This window comes from Macaca nemestrina, chromosome 17 (genome assembly GCF_043159975.1).
Source record: "Macaca nemestrina isolate mMacNem1 chromosome 17, mMacNem.hap1, whole genome shotgun sequence".
Taxonomy (NCBI): domain Eukaryota; kingdom Metazoa; phylum Chordata; class Mammalia; order Primates; family Cercopithecidae; genus Macaca; species Macaca nemestrina.
The window spans coordinates 37,493,934-37,508,571 of record NC_092141.1 but is presented as its reverse complement, the minus strand read 5'-3'; the positions used below and the strand labels follow the sequence as shown (position 1 = coordinate 37,508,571).

The 14,638-nt window shown below is 48.8% G+C and overlaps 1 protein-coding gene across 1 annotated transcript; it reads left to right on the top strand.

The window, feature by feature from the left end:
* The first annotated feature begins 1,841 nt into the window (after positions 1 to 1,841).
* Positions 1,842 to 5,642, top strand: LOC139359529 (TBC1 domain family member 3F-like). The gene is made up of 6 exons (XM_071082651.1): positions 1,842 to 1,948; positions 3,181 to 3,229; positions 3,511 to 3,631; positions 4,344 to 4,438; positions 4,788 to 4,853; positions 5,324 to 5,642. The coding sequence occupies exons 1-6, from the start codon at positions 1,842 to 1,844 to the stop codon at positions 5,600 to 5,602; spliced, it is 717 nt and encodes a 238-aa protein (XP_070938752.1). The 3' UTR covers positions 5,603 to 5,642.
* Positions 5,643 to 14,638: the final 8,996 nt, after the last annotated feature.

Below are 14,638 nucleotides of genomic sequence, written 5' to 3'. Positions count from 1 at the left end.
TTTCTCAGCTCCAGCAGAAAGCACCATCTCCAGTCCAGGACAAGCAGCTCCATTATGCAGCCTGACCGCCCCCCACGCCAGGGGCCCCAGTAACCCCACCCAGGCTGGCCCCACACTCCTTCTTCTCCCAGGTCCTGCCCCTCCTGGGAGTCAGCCCCACAGGAAGGCCCTTGTCCTCCCTTCCCTGTGTCTTCTCCTGGGCTGAGCCCTGAGCTGGATACGGACAGAGCCTGTCCTTTCTGGGGGGTTGGCTCCCAGTCTAGGGCAGCTCCAGGCCCTGTGCAGGTCCTCAGTTCTGCCTGGGTTGTCTTACAGTGAGACAGAGCTGCCTCCTGCCACTGCTCCGGAGGAGAAGGTAAGAGCCTGATGCATGGGGGGGCTGGTCCAGGGGCGTGGGGACTGGGAGGGTGGTCGGTGAGGCAGAGGAGGCCGCTGGCCAGGGCAGTGGTGGGTGAGGGCAACACGCTATCACTGGGAGGGGCAGCAGTCCCTGCTGGATCTGACCCCAAGTTGCTGTAACTTGGGCAGTTTGATAAAATTCCAAAGTGAGAACCACAGTTGTGGCTTGGGGGTGGCTGCCGCCTGTATCAGGACCCCACCCAGAGGCTGGGACCTGACCTACGACTGGTGTGTCTGTGGCCTGAGGACCGCACGTCCCGGGGTCCCAAAGCCAACCCACTGGTGCTCATTTGCTCAAAGGCTCTCAAACCTTAGGGTCTGCCATTCCCTGGTTCCCTCCAGCTGGGTCCACCAGGGCTCCAGAGCCCAAGATCCAGCATCCACAGGCGGCTCTGGGAAGCCTGGCAGATCCCCTAACACCAACATTCCTCATTTGACAGCAAATGCGGCGGGAGATAACACGAAAGAGCAAGTGGATGGAAATGCTGCGACAATGGGAGACATACAAGAACAGTAAAAAAGTAATGTGTGGAGGGAGAGGCCCCCGGAACCACTTTCTGCAGAGACAGGGGACAGGCACCCATGGCTGTGGCCTGGCACCGTCAGCCTCTCAGAGGGCGGGGGGCACACTGTCCTCACCCAGAGGACTGCAGGCCTGGTCGGTGGTTTGCCTGCCTATTCGTGCAAGCGTCACCTTGCTGGGAGGGAATCTGAATCTAGGGCTGGGACTACCCAGAGCTCAAGGCTAGAGATGTCCTGGTGACCCAAAGGAAGGAAAATGTTCAGATCAGAGTCCCGACTCTGAGTGTCCATCCACTTTTTCAATCCTGGGAAGGGAGACTGTGTCCCAGCTTAATGTCACCTCTAACGAGGAATCACAGCGTCAAAACCAACCATTTCCAGAATCCTCGGGCTCTGGTCCTCACTGGGGTCGCCCCGTGGCCTGTGACACCAGGTTGTTTTCTGCCCACAGCTGAGAGATCGAGTATATAAGGGCATTCCCATGAACATCCGGGGCCAAGTGTGGTCAGTCCTGCTGAACATACAGGAAGTCAAGTCAAAAAATCCCAGAACATACAAGGTACGCTCAGCCAGAGCACAACAAACAGGACAGGCCGTGTCAGGGGCTCAGGTCTCCAGCTGGAGGGAGCATCAAGCCCAGGCTGGGGGGTGGGTGGGATGGTCAGATGCACATCCTGGGCACGGACAGTGACATAGTCACCACAGACAAACTCAGCTCTGGTGACCCTCCCCGGCTTCAGTAACAAGCCAAAAAGCAGCTTTGTGGAGAAGGAAACCTTCCTGCTTTCCTTCCTTCCCGGAGTGCTGACTGTGGGCCAACTGCCATTTGGGGCAAGGAGTCTTCCATCTGTTCTGAGGCTGCTTCCTCCTTTTGATCTGTTCTGAGGCTGCTTCCTCCTTTTGGCCCTACCCTACAGGTCATGAAGGAGAAGGGCAAGAGGTCATCTGAACACATCCACCAGATCAACGTGGACATAAGCAAGACACTAAGGACTCACATCTTCTTCAGGGATCGATACGGAGCCAAGTAAGCCTATGGGAGCCACAGGATCACAGCAGACATGGAGTGAACGAAAGGGATGGGAGATTCCCCAGAGCAGAAGCCAGGGTCACCTAGGAGGGATGACAGAGCTGCCAAGAGCTCTCCTGGCCCAGGGAACAGCTGGCACCATGAAACAAGCACCTCCCTGGTTCCAAGCCCTGGGCCAGACTGGAACACGTGGGGCCAGAACCCAGGAGGATCCTGAGGAGACAGAAGGCAGCAAACAAAATCATGCACAATGGTGAAAGGTGCTCTCCCGGACCCACGGGGACCCACGGTAGGACTCACGGGAGGGTGGCAGGACAGAGGGCCCTAGAGCCTCCCGAGGTAACACTGACATCACCAAATGCTGGGGCAATAAGGGGTCCTGGAAACTGTCATCCTTGTCTGCTGGGAACGTGATATGGCACAGCCACTTTGGCAGCCAGTTGGGCAGTGGCTCACAAAGCTCAATGGACTTCAACCACGTGTCCCCAAAGTGTCTCAGATATTGAACCCACTGATTTGAAAACTGACATCCACATAAGATGTTCACTGATTAATTCATTGTCACTCATACACGGAGACGTCGGGGATGGCCTTCAACACGGGAATGGGGAGAGCAAGACCGGTCCTCCCTCCAAACGGAAGACCCAGTGAGAAAAGGGATCGAGCCAGTGATGGCTGGATGAATATGGGTGGATCCTAGATGCATTTTGCTGAGGGAAAGAAGCCAGCCCCAATAAGCTACCACGTAGGATTCCCCTTCCTGGGTCATTCTGGAAAAGACCAAATCATAGGGACTGAGAAGTAGTCTGGGTGGCCAAGGGTTGACAGACTGGGGAGAGGCTGGGTGCATAGGGGCCACCCTGGAGACTTGGAAGATGAAGGAGTCACTCCAGGAGGGGCTGGAGCGGTGGCCGGGAGACTCTGCCCATTGGTTTAGAACCGTGGAGGAACTGTACATCCAAAGACTGAACTGGTGTGTGTGCAAACTGAAAAAAAAATAAAATCATTCAGAGTGAAAAGGATCAGGCAAGCCACTGTACGACTGGGCTATCTGCATGTCACAGATGTGGATTTTACTGAAATATTTCTTCAAAGGCTCTGAGAAGCTCACTGCTTATCTGGTGAATCATCTGAACCTGAAATGGGATTCGTTGTTAGGCTTTGTGGACAAAGTGAAACCAACAGCATCTGCACAAAACAAACAAAAGCCTCCTTTCTCTGTCTCCTAGGCAGCGGGAACTATTCTACATCCTCCTGGCATATTCAGAGTATAACCCGGTGAGTATTCCCGGCAGTGACGTTCCCGGGCAGTATTTCCCTATTCACAGGAGTGGGTGTCTGGTGGGGTGCCATCGCTTCTTTTAAGGTTAGTATGGACAAGGTGCTGAAGTGCCTGATGGACTTGGCTCTTGTCATGAAATGAATTTGCACCCTGAGGAAGCCTCTTCTTCAGAGGAAGCCTCCCCAGTCACCTCTGCCCTCTCCAATGCCATGAGTCCTCCCAGGTGACCTCAGTCCTCCCAGGTGATGTCCTTTCACGGTGACTCTGGCTCTTGCAGGAGGTGGGCTACTGCAGGTACCTGAGCCCCATCGCGGCCTTGTTTCTCCTGTATCTGCCTGAGGAGGATGCATTCTGGGCACTGGTGCAGCTGCTGGCCAGTGAGAGGCACTCCCTGCAGGGTAGGTGGACAGCTGCCCAAGGGACCTCATGCAGCCAGACCCAGAGACGGCCACCCTGGCCAGGTGATCTCGGCTTTCAGCCAAGGCACCTTCCTTGTGTAGCCAGCTCCTTGGGAGTCTTCAGGGTGTCTCTGCTGAGGGTCCCACAGGAGTCCGCGGCTGACCCCCAAAGCCCAAGTCAGACGCCTTTCATCCCCATCAGCGGAGGGCATCTCATCCTCCCCGTGGCCACCCTCTGTGTCCTGCTGCCACGCCCTCTGGCTCTGATTCTGTGCAGCTCACTCTCCCCTCACTGAGAGTCCTCCTGCCCTCCAGCTGCCCAGGCTCCTGCTGCCCTTGGTGCCCACAAATGGGCCGACCAAGCCCAGGTGGCAGCATCTCCCCATCCTGTGTCCCCTGGCCCGACCCCACTTCCAGGAGACGACCAGGAAACCCAGAACCCGCCCTGTTCTGGCCGCCATGTGGTGGCCTCAAGTCAGGCTTGCCCTTTTTGCACCCTGGTCCAGGAGGCCTCTAGGGAAACCTGCAGCCAGACTCCAGGGGATGTTCCTGACCCACCTCCCCAGGGCAAAGGCTGCATGGTGGGGTCACCAGATGGGAGGGTGAAAGGCCTTGCGGTTTGGGGGCCTCTCCAGCTGCCCAGCTCTTCCAGCTGATGGCTCCACATCTTGGGGAAAGGCTCTGATTCCTTGATGGGCTGGGGTATTCTCAGGATTCCACAGCCCAAATGGCGGGACAGTCCAGGGCCTCCAAGACCATCAGGAGCATGTGGTCCCCACGTCACAACCCAAGACCATGTGGCGTCTGGTGAGTTTATGGCGTCTGGTGAGCAAGCTTGGGCTCTTCTCCAGAGGCCCTGCATCCCGTGGCGCTGGTGACTGGCTGAGTCCCAGCCACTGGCTGACCTGGGATGTCGGGTTCTCCATGGGCCGGGAGTTGGTCTATAGGACAGAGGCACAGGGATGGGGGCCCAGCTCCCGCAGAGCAGGGCAAAGGGCAGTGTGTGCACCGGGAGTGTGGGAAGGGGACGGTGTTGTGGGGAGCCCTGGACGCTGCCCATTGTTCTGCACTAGGGGAAGGGTCTTCAGAGGCCCTGGAAGAGGGAAGTTTTTAGGGCAGCCCAGGGGGCCCTGAGCATCTCTGTTCCTCCCATCAGGACAAGGAAGGTCTTTGCGCGCAGGGTTCCTCGTTAGGCTGGCTTCTCCAGATGTTGAATGACGGGGTAAGAAGACATAGGGAGACCCTGACTCAGGGACCCTCCTTGCCCTGCAGTGCCCTGCTTCCCCAGCCCGGGGGTCTGGCTCACCCACAGCCCACAGGAGGCTCTGCCCACAGGGGGGTCCCCACAGGACACCCAAACAAAACCCTCTGCCCAAGGGGGGTCATCCCAGGGCAATAACTGGGACTCAGACCCCGCCTTACAGGCAGACTGGGCCAGAACCCAACTTGGCAGGGATCAGGGAAGCCTCAAGCCCTGGGCAAGCCCCTCTCTCCAGGAGCCACACTCCCACTCCAATGAGTGCCCCCCATGAGGAGCTGCAAGACCTTGTCTGATCCAGCGCCCTGGAGGGCTCAGGAAACCCTCATGGGGAAGGTCACTGACTCTGGGGACTGAAGCCCCAGTGGGCTCAGCTCGAGCCACCAGCCCCAGCCTGGAAGGGCTACAGTCTCCCACACCTGCTATCCCCACAGATCTCTCTTGGGCTCATCCTGCGCCTGTGGGACGTGTATTTGCTGGAAGGAGAACAGGTGTTGATGCCGATGACAAGCATTGCCTTTAAAGTTCAGAGGAGTAAGTCTCCGTGTGCCCAGTGGGGCGTGGGGAGCCCTGGGGTCAGACCCCGATTTACCCGAGGGCAGCTTCCTCACACTGTCCTCATGATCCTCTGTTCTGGCCCAGAGGGAGGTCTGACCAGGTGGGCTGGGCAAGGCACAGTGACACCGAGCCCGCCCCCCACATGGCCCAGATGAAAATCAGGAGTGTCCTGAGCACTTCCCTGCCCAGGTTGTCCCCCAGCCACTGTCTCCTGTGCACATCTGGACCCCTGGGGTGGCCACAGAAGGTTGTGGCACGGCCCAGTGGGAGACTGAAGTGGTCACAGGGTATCAGCTGTGCCCCCTCCCAGGGAACTCTCCTGGCCTGATGTCCACCCTGTCCCTAGAGCGCCTCACGAAGACATCCAGGTCTGGCCTGTGGGCACGGTTTCGGAACCTGTTCTTCCATACCTGGGAGTTGGATGATGACTCTGTGCTCAAGCATCTTAGGGCCTCTACGAAGAAACTAACAAGGAAGCAAGGGGACCTGCCACTCCCAGGTGAGCTCCAGTGCCATGTCCCCTCCCATGTCACCCTCTGGGGCAGTCAATAGTGGGGGAGTGCCCGAGACCCGCAACCCTAGTACCTGGGCCTTCCTTTTCACCTTTTCTTCCTCCTCTTCCTCCTGGACTCTAAGAAAGTACAGGAGGCCCACCGGTCCTCACGGCAGGTGCTCAGTGCGTGTGTACTGGATGTGTTGTGCCCGCAGGAGGAGGATGTGGGCATGACCGTCCAACAAGCCCCCTCCCACATTCCACAGTGTCTCTGTCGCCCCATCACAGGACCCTCTAGGGCACTAGATGAGCCAGACCCATTTGTGGGAAACCCCACCCCTCCCTGCAAGCACCCACAGCCTCAGACAGCAGCAGAGGCCCCTCACTGCTGCACGCTCCTCCAAGGTTGCCAGGACAACCAGCCTTGAGCCAGGGAGACAAGGGAATCGGGTGTCCCTGACCCCAGAGCACTCAGGGAGAGGGCACAAGCGGGACCCCGGGTGAGAGCTAGAGCCAAGAATTCAGCCAGATGTGGGAACGCTCAGTCCTGGCATGGACTGGGCAGCCCAGGAGGGCAGAGGGTGACCCATGTCCGGGTCCAATCACCCACTGTGGAGATGGGTCCCCATGTGAGGTGGCAAAGGGCTGGGTGACATCCAAGTCCCTTCCCACCTGAGTTCTCATTGGGGGCTGTATCCCTGGCCCAATAGTCCTGGGACGAGGGTGTGTGGTAGGAAGCCCCCAGCCAGTCTGGACCCTGGGGGCAGTCCCAGGAGCCACCTGCCATCCCCCCACAGCTTCCCCATGCCAGGTGGCACACACCTCTCCCCTGGGATCAGCAGACTACAGGTGCGTCCTCAGTGTCAGACCACGGGGCCACACAGAGACCCTGAGGACTCCAGAGACCTAGGCAGGTGGGGCTGGCCAGGAAAGGCCTGCATGGGCTCAGTGGAGACGCTGACCACGACTGTTTTCCTTTCAGCCAAACTGGAGCAAGGGTTCTCGGCACCTAGGCCTGTGCTGGCTTCAAGTGGCAGGACGACCCTCTGCAAGGGGGACAGGCAGGCCCCTCCAGGCCCACCAGCCCGGTTCCAGCGGCCCATTTGGTTAGTTTCCCCACCGTGGGCACCTCGTTCTTCCACATCCTGTCCTGGTGGAGCTGTCTGGGAAGACACCTACCCTGTGGACACTCAGGATGTGCCCAGCCCGGTCCCGGCTCAGGGAAGACCTCAGGGTTCCTGGAGATTCCTGGAGTGGAACTCGATGCCCCGGCTCCCGACGGACTTGGATATAGGAGGCCCTTGGTTCCCCCATTATGATTTCGAACAGAGCTGCTGGGTCCGCGTCCCTTCTGAACAACCCGAGCCAGCTTCACATTCTCATTTTATTTTTTGTTAAACTTATGAAAATTTATTAAGAAAGTGTGCACCTCGAAAGACATTCACGGATGGAGCACACTAGTCCCCAGATCACAAAGTCAACCATGTCCAGCCCCTCCCAGCACCCCCAGTCCTGCCACCAGCATTCTGAATTCCAACAACACCATGAGCCTGCCTTTGTACTCTACCCTTATGGAAGGATAACCCCCTTCATGTTTTAAAATAAATGTTTTCTGTTTAAATTATTTTAGATATACAGAAATATTGAAAAGGCACTACAGTGTCCGCCTACACCTTCCATCCAGCTGCCCCTAATTATGGCGTTTTGCAGTACCATGGCACATAAGAAATTTAGGCCGGATGTGGTGACTAATACGTGTAATCTCAGCAATTTGAGAGGTCAAAGCGGGAGGTTCAGGTTCACTTGAGTCTAGAAGTCTGAGACCAGGCTGGGAAACACAGGTGAACCCTGTCTCTAGAGAAAAGTCAAAGAAATTAGCCAGGCCTGGTGGCATGTGTCTATGGTCCCACCTAGTGAGGAAGTTGAGGCAGGAGGACTGCTGCAGCCCATGACTTCCAGGAAGCAGTGAGCCATGATTGTACCAGTGAAGAATAGAAAGGTAAATATTTGAAGTGTTACTTTATGCCACTAGGGAAAGCAAGAAGACTTTTATACCATCAGTATTAAGGTATACAGTTTTCTAAAAATTTATCTCTGCAGTTCAATAAGAAAAAATTCCTGCACATTATATTTGATAGAGCAAACAAAGAAAAAAATAAAAACATTAAAGGAAATGTCAGTATTACACTCATGCACTTTTCAAAGCATTACTAAAGAGCATCTCACATTTCTGTTTAAAACACTTGTACCATTGCATAATTAAGAATGAAGATGAGAGTTATTTGAGGTGTTTAAAAGTTGGTGGTGCCACATCTAACTGGTGTAAACTAGATAAAAATCACTCTAAAAAATTCAAATTCCATGCAAATGTAAAGATTATACAATCTTATTAAATTGTTAGACATTTTTTCTCAACTACCAAATGGGATAACATCATGTCTATAATTAGCAATTAGAAAATTCTATTTGCACACTCTTCAAAGTCCATTTTTAAAATTTTATACACATCATCTCTCATTTAGAAAATGAACATTTCAATATGCTTATTACACCTACGAAGAAAAATGTTCAATTTTATAATCTCAAAATTTTTGCTAGTCATTAAAATAAATCAAAGCATTCAGCATCAAAGGATATACAGATACACACTCTTAAGTAATTCATATACAAGGACCAGAGTATTAGAGGCCTAAGCTGCTCATTTTGTAAGACAGGGGACCCTTGTAGTATTTATTTTAAAAAGAAATAGCCCCATTCAACAAGGGAAAGATCATAATTTAAAATTAGAAACTAAAAGAAAAATAAGCCTTAAAGCTTCAGTGTATGAATATCTACCATTAAACAGAATGAGAAATAGACACTCGGGACATCAGACATACTGACCCTTCAAAGGAACATGGATACAAATATGTAACACCCAATCAAATGGTACCAACACCAGGATCCTGTGTGACAGCAAACAGTGACCAAATCTAAAGAATTCCCAAAGTTGTATTGAAATTTATTTTTCTGAAGGTTTTTAAGCGAGTTACAAAACAGCCTTACTTCAATTTTACTGTTTCCCAGTAAATAAAAATGAAAATAAATAAATGGGTGATAGGAATTCAGCAGAATATGAGAAACAAAGTCATCATCACAAAATGTATAATTGGGGCCAAAATCCAACTAACTAAAGGTGTTAAAAATATAAAGAGTTTCCTACAGGTTAATTTTATTCACTAAATGTATACCAAGATTCACTATCAATATTAATATTCTTTTATATATTGATAATACCTAAAAATTTTCCAGAACAGAAAACCCAAAGCCACTGACTGAAGAACCACTATAAATCAAAGTAAAGAAAGATATACACCAAGGGACATTAATAAAACTACAGAAAACTAAGGGAAAGAAATGAAAATTTTAAAAACAAAAGGCAAGTTATCAAACGAAAAAGTAGATAACTAAATAAAGATAGAAAACATTTTTTAAAAGATTTCCATTAAAGGGAACACCAAACAATTTTCCTTGGGTAATAGGAAAATGATTCCAGAAGGAAGCTCAGGACTGAAGAAAAACATGAAGAGCGATAAACACGTAGGCACACTGAATATATAATGAACATATAAAACGTTAATGCCTTCCCACTCATTTACAATGCAAATGACCATTTACATTAAAGATTAAAACACTGGTTGGTTTGTGAATGTGTGTAGCTTTCTGATAAAACTATAACAAAGACTGGAAACGCAACAGGTGAAATAAGTCTCTACGGTTTCATTCTACATTTCATGTTCAGTGGTACACACAGGCCGGGTGTGGCGGCTCACGCCTGTCATCCCAACACTTTGGATAGCCAAGGCGGGCAGATCACTTGAGGTCAGGAGTTTCAGAGCAGCCTGGCCAATACAGCGAAACCATGTCTCCACTAAAAATACAAAAATTAGCTGAGTGCAGTTGTGTGTGCCTGTAGTACCAGCCACGCAGGAGGCTGAGGCAGGAGGACTGCTTGAACCTGGGAGGTGGAGCTTGCAGTGAGCCAAGATACTGCCACTGCAGTCCAGCCTGGACAACACAGCAAGACTCTGTCTCAAAAAGAAAAAAAACAAAAAAGGGACACACTCAGTAGACTCAATTTACTGATAAGAAAATTACAATCCCTACAGCAACCACTATATAAATATAAATACTTATCTATATAGGAAGAGATATGGCCAAAAGGCAATTTAAGGCAATTTAATGTAATTAATTAAATTTAAATGCAATACTAACTGTTGCATTGTTAAACTGATTAAAATACAGCGCTAAAAACTAATCACAAAAAACCAGAAGAGAAGTAAGAGGGAAAATCAATGTTAAGAACAAACAGCAGAAGACTTCTACTTCTGTCCAAGACAGACCAAGACAGTGAAGAGAAAGGCACAAGGGAAAGTGGAAAATGTCTTGAACGGAATGGCAACAAATATGAAATTTATCAAAACTTGAGATGTAGGCTGGGGCAGTGGTGGCTGACGCCTGTTAATGGCTTGAGCTCAGGAGCTTGAGACCAGCCTGGGCAACATGGTGCAACCCTGACTCTACGAGAAATACAAAACATTAGCCAGATAAGGTGGCGTGCACCCGTAGTCCCAGCTACCTGAGGGGCTAAGACAGGAGGATCGCTTGAACCCAGGAGGTTGGGGCTTCAGTAAGCCGAGATCACACCACTGCCCTCCAGCCTGGGTGACAAATTGAGACCCTGTCCCAAAACAACAACAACAGTGGCAAAAACAAAAACAAAAAAACACAACTTGTGGGATTCAATAAAAGCAACAGAGAGGAACTTCCAGCATATATATTTTCATTAGAAAAGAATATCTAAAAGAAAAGACTTGGCCGGGCGCGGTGGCTCAAGCCTGTAATCACAGCACTTTGGTAGGCCGAGACGGGCGGATCATGAGGTCAGGAGATCGAGACCATCCTGGCTGACACGGTGAAACCCCGTCTCTACTAAAAAATACAAAAAACTAGCCGGGCGAGGTGGCAGGCGCCTGTAGTCCCAGATACTTGGGAGGCTGAGGCAGGAGATTGGCATGAACCCGGGATGTGGAGCTTGCAGTGAGCCGAGATCTGGCCACTGCACTCCAGCCTGGGCGGCAGAGCGAGACTCCGTCTCAAAAAAAAAAAAAAAAAAAAAGAAAGAAAAGACTTAAGTTTCCACCTTTATAAGTTAGAAAAGAAGAGGAAAATATAACACATAGTAAGTAGTAGGAAGGAAATAATAAAGAGCAGAAGTTTAGCAAAATAGAAAACAGGGAGATGGCATAAAAAATTAACAAGCCCAAAACTTTCTTTAAAAAGGTCAACAAAACTGAGCAATTCTATTTGGACTGGTCAAAAAAATAAAAATTAAAATTAAAACAGAAAAATCCAGAACACAAATCACCAACATCTGGCCGGGTGTGGTGGCTCACGCCTGTAATCTCAGCACTTTGGGAGGCCGAGGCGGGTGGATCACGTGAGGTCCAGAGTTCATGACCAGCTTGGCCAACATGGTGAAACCCCGTCTCTACTAAAAATACAAAAAATTAGCTATGTGTGGTGGTGTGCACCTGTAATCCCAGTTACTCAGGAGGCTGAGGCAGGAGAATCACTTGAACCAGGGAGGCGGAGGTTGCAGTGAGCTGACATCCTGCCACTGCACTCCAGCCTGGGTAACAAGAGCAAGGCTCCATCTCCAAAAAAAAAAAAAAAAAAAAAATTAAGTTAAAAAAAAATTCACCAACATCAGGAATAACAATGGGGTAACAACCACCAATGCCAGCAAAATTAACAAAATAATAATAAAATACTATTGGCGGCCGTGTGCAGTGGTGTGCGCCTGTAATCCCAGCACTCTGGGAGGCCAAGGCGGGTGGTTCACCCGAGGACAGGAGTTCAAGACCAGACTGGCCAACATGGCAAGATCCTCTCTCTACTAAACATAAAAAAATTAGCTGGGCGTGGTGGTGCCTGCCTGTAATCCCAGCTACTTGGGAGGCTGAGGCAGAGAATCACTTGAACCTGTGAGGTGGAGTCTGCAGTGAGCCGAGATCGTGCCACTGCACTCCAGCTTGGGTGACAGAGCAAGACTCCATCTCAAAAATAAATAAATAAATAAATAAATAAATAAATAAATACTATTGGCAATGTTAGTCCAACAGTTTCAGCAACTTGTACAAAGTAGTCTTGGAAAAATAGAGCGCACCAAAATTGACTTAAGTATATAAAAATAGGCTGGGCCCAAGGGCTCAGGCCTATAATCCCAATACTTTGGGAGGATAAGACAGGAGGATAGCTTGAGCCCAGATGTTCAAGACCAGCCTCGGCAACAAAGCGAGACCGCTTGTCTCTACAAAAAAAAGAAAAAGAAAAAATATTATCCAGGCATGGTGTGCCTGTGGTCCCACCTGTTCAGGAGGCTGAGGCAGGAGGAGCATTTGAACCCGGCGTTTCAAGCTGCAGTGAGCTATGACTGCATCACTGCACTCTCGCATATTGATCTTGGCTCACTGGGCAACAAAGTGATACACTGCTAAAAAAAAAAAAAAAAGAAAGAGAGAAAGAGAGGAAGGGAGGGAGGGAAGACAGAAAAGAGAAAGGAGAGAAAAAGGAATGTCCCTATAATTTTGCCAGAAAACAAATTTATCAGAAATTTTCCCAGAAAAGTTTCAGTTTCTCACGAAGTTCTATATAGAATTCAAAGAAAAATGACATCAAATTTACACAAACTGTTTCATTTTAAGTGACAAGCATAATCCTCAACAAACACCTGACAAAACCACTATAATTCTTAAAGAAACAGAGAATGAAAGTACATGACAAAAATAAAATACATGTCAGGAGATGGACAAGTGAATTTACAGTATCCTAAGAGTTTCAGAGGATTCAGAAGGAGGAAAAAAGTATATAGTAACATTAACTTTTTTTTAAGCTAATAGAGAGGGTAGAATGGAATGAGTGAAACAAACCAGAATAGGAAAGACAAATGCAAAACATGTAATAAGATGGAAGGTTTACACCAGGTGCAGTGGCTCATTCCTGTCATCCCAACACTCTCAAAGCTGAGGCAGGAAGATCACTTGAGCCCGGGACTACAAAGCTACAGTGAGCTAGGATCCTGCTACTTGCACTCCAGCCCGAACAACAGAATGAAAACCTGTCATTTAAAAACAAAACAAAACAGAAGTTTGGAATAGTGAAGGCCTTTCTAACTAATAACTCAAAATACAGACACCGTGAAAGATTAATAAATTGAACAAAATGAAGTAAAAAACCCATGCATAGTAAAAAAAAAAAAAAAAAAAAGTTTTTTTCAAAAGCACAATATAAATAAAGACTAGCCAGATGGGCAAAAATTAGTCCAACTCATATGAAAACAGCATAATAATATATGAGGGGCTCCTTATGAAAGCTCCAATAAATCACACTAAAAAAATCAACAACTGTGGCTGGGCACGGTGCTCACACCTGCAGTCCCACCACTTTGGGAGGCTGAGGTGGGTGGATCCCGTCTCTACTAAAAATAAAAAAATCAGCCGGGCATGGTGGCCTGCGCCTATAATCCCAGCTATTCGGGTGAGTGAGACAGGGGAGTCCCTTGAACGGGGGAGGCAGAGGCTGCAGTGAGCCAAGATCAAGCCACTACACTCCAGCCTACGTGACAGAGGGAGACCCTGTCTCAAAAAAAAAAAAAAAAAAAAAAACAACAACCAAGTCAAAAAGCAGACCACAGAAAAGAACAAATTGCTCTTCAAACTATTAAAAAATGTCAACTTCACTAATACTAACAGAAATGCAAAACTACTGTTGGATATACAAACTTTTACCTGTTGTTAGATTACCAAAGGTATGAAGAACAGCTTTTTTATTCATATATTGGTAAAACTGGGAAAACATATTCGTAAAACTATAGGGAGAATAATTTGGCACTATCTATCAAAATTAATTGCAACACTCCTTTGACCCAATGTTTCCAGCTATGGAAATTAATAATCCTATAGATATGCTTGTATACAAGCAAATGAAACATATACAAGAGTTAGTCATCAAAGTAGAAGATCAGAAAGTGCATCAACAACTGATCAATTAGATAACATGGTTAAAAAGGAAAAGAAAGCTCTATACTGATAACAGGATAAATTGTTCATGCCGGGTGCGGAGGCTGACGCCTGTAATCTCAGTACTTTGGAAGGCCGAGGCAGTAGGATCATTTGAGGTCAGGAGTTCAACACCAGCCTGGCCAACATCATGAAACCCCATCTCTACTACAAATATAAAAATTGGCTGGGCGTGGTGGCGCATACCTGTAATCCCAGCAACTTGGGAGGCTGAGGCAGGAGAATCGCTTGAGCCCAGAAGGTGGTGGTTGCAGTGAGCTGAGACTGCACTACTGCATTCCAGCCTGGGCAAATGAGCGAAGCTTCAAATAAAAAAAGAAAATTCAAGAAAAAAGAAAAGAAAAATCTCCAAAAACAAAACAAAACAAAACAAGGTAAATTGTTCAGTGAAATAAGTTAAGATGCAGAAGAGTATATAATATTAACCCATTTGTATAAAGATGGAGGGAGTAAACATTTGTCTATTCACATTTGAATATGCAAAAGAAACCTAGAAAGACATGCAAGAAAGTAGTAATTACATGGTAGCAGGAATGCTATTGATAAACTGGGCAGATGAGGAACAGGAGTAACAGGAA

Excerpts from the sequence above, each read along its gene's own strand:
- LOC139359529 (XM_071082651.1), top strand. The coding sequence starts at position 1,842 with ATGAAGGAGAAGGGCAAGAGGTCATCTGAACACATCCACCAGATCAAC. Across the intron at positions 1,949-3,180 it reads AGGGATCGATACGGAGCCAA|GCAGCGGGAACTATTCTACA; the intron begins GTAAGCCTATGG and ends TCTGTCTCCTAG. Across the intron at positions 4,439-4,787 it reads CCAAGACCATGTGGCGTCTG|GACAAGGAAGGTCTTTGCGC; the intron begins GTGAGTTTATGG and ends TCCTCCCATCAG.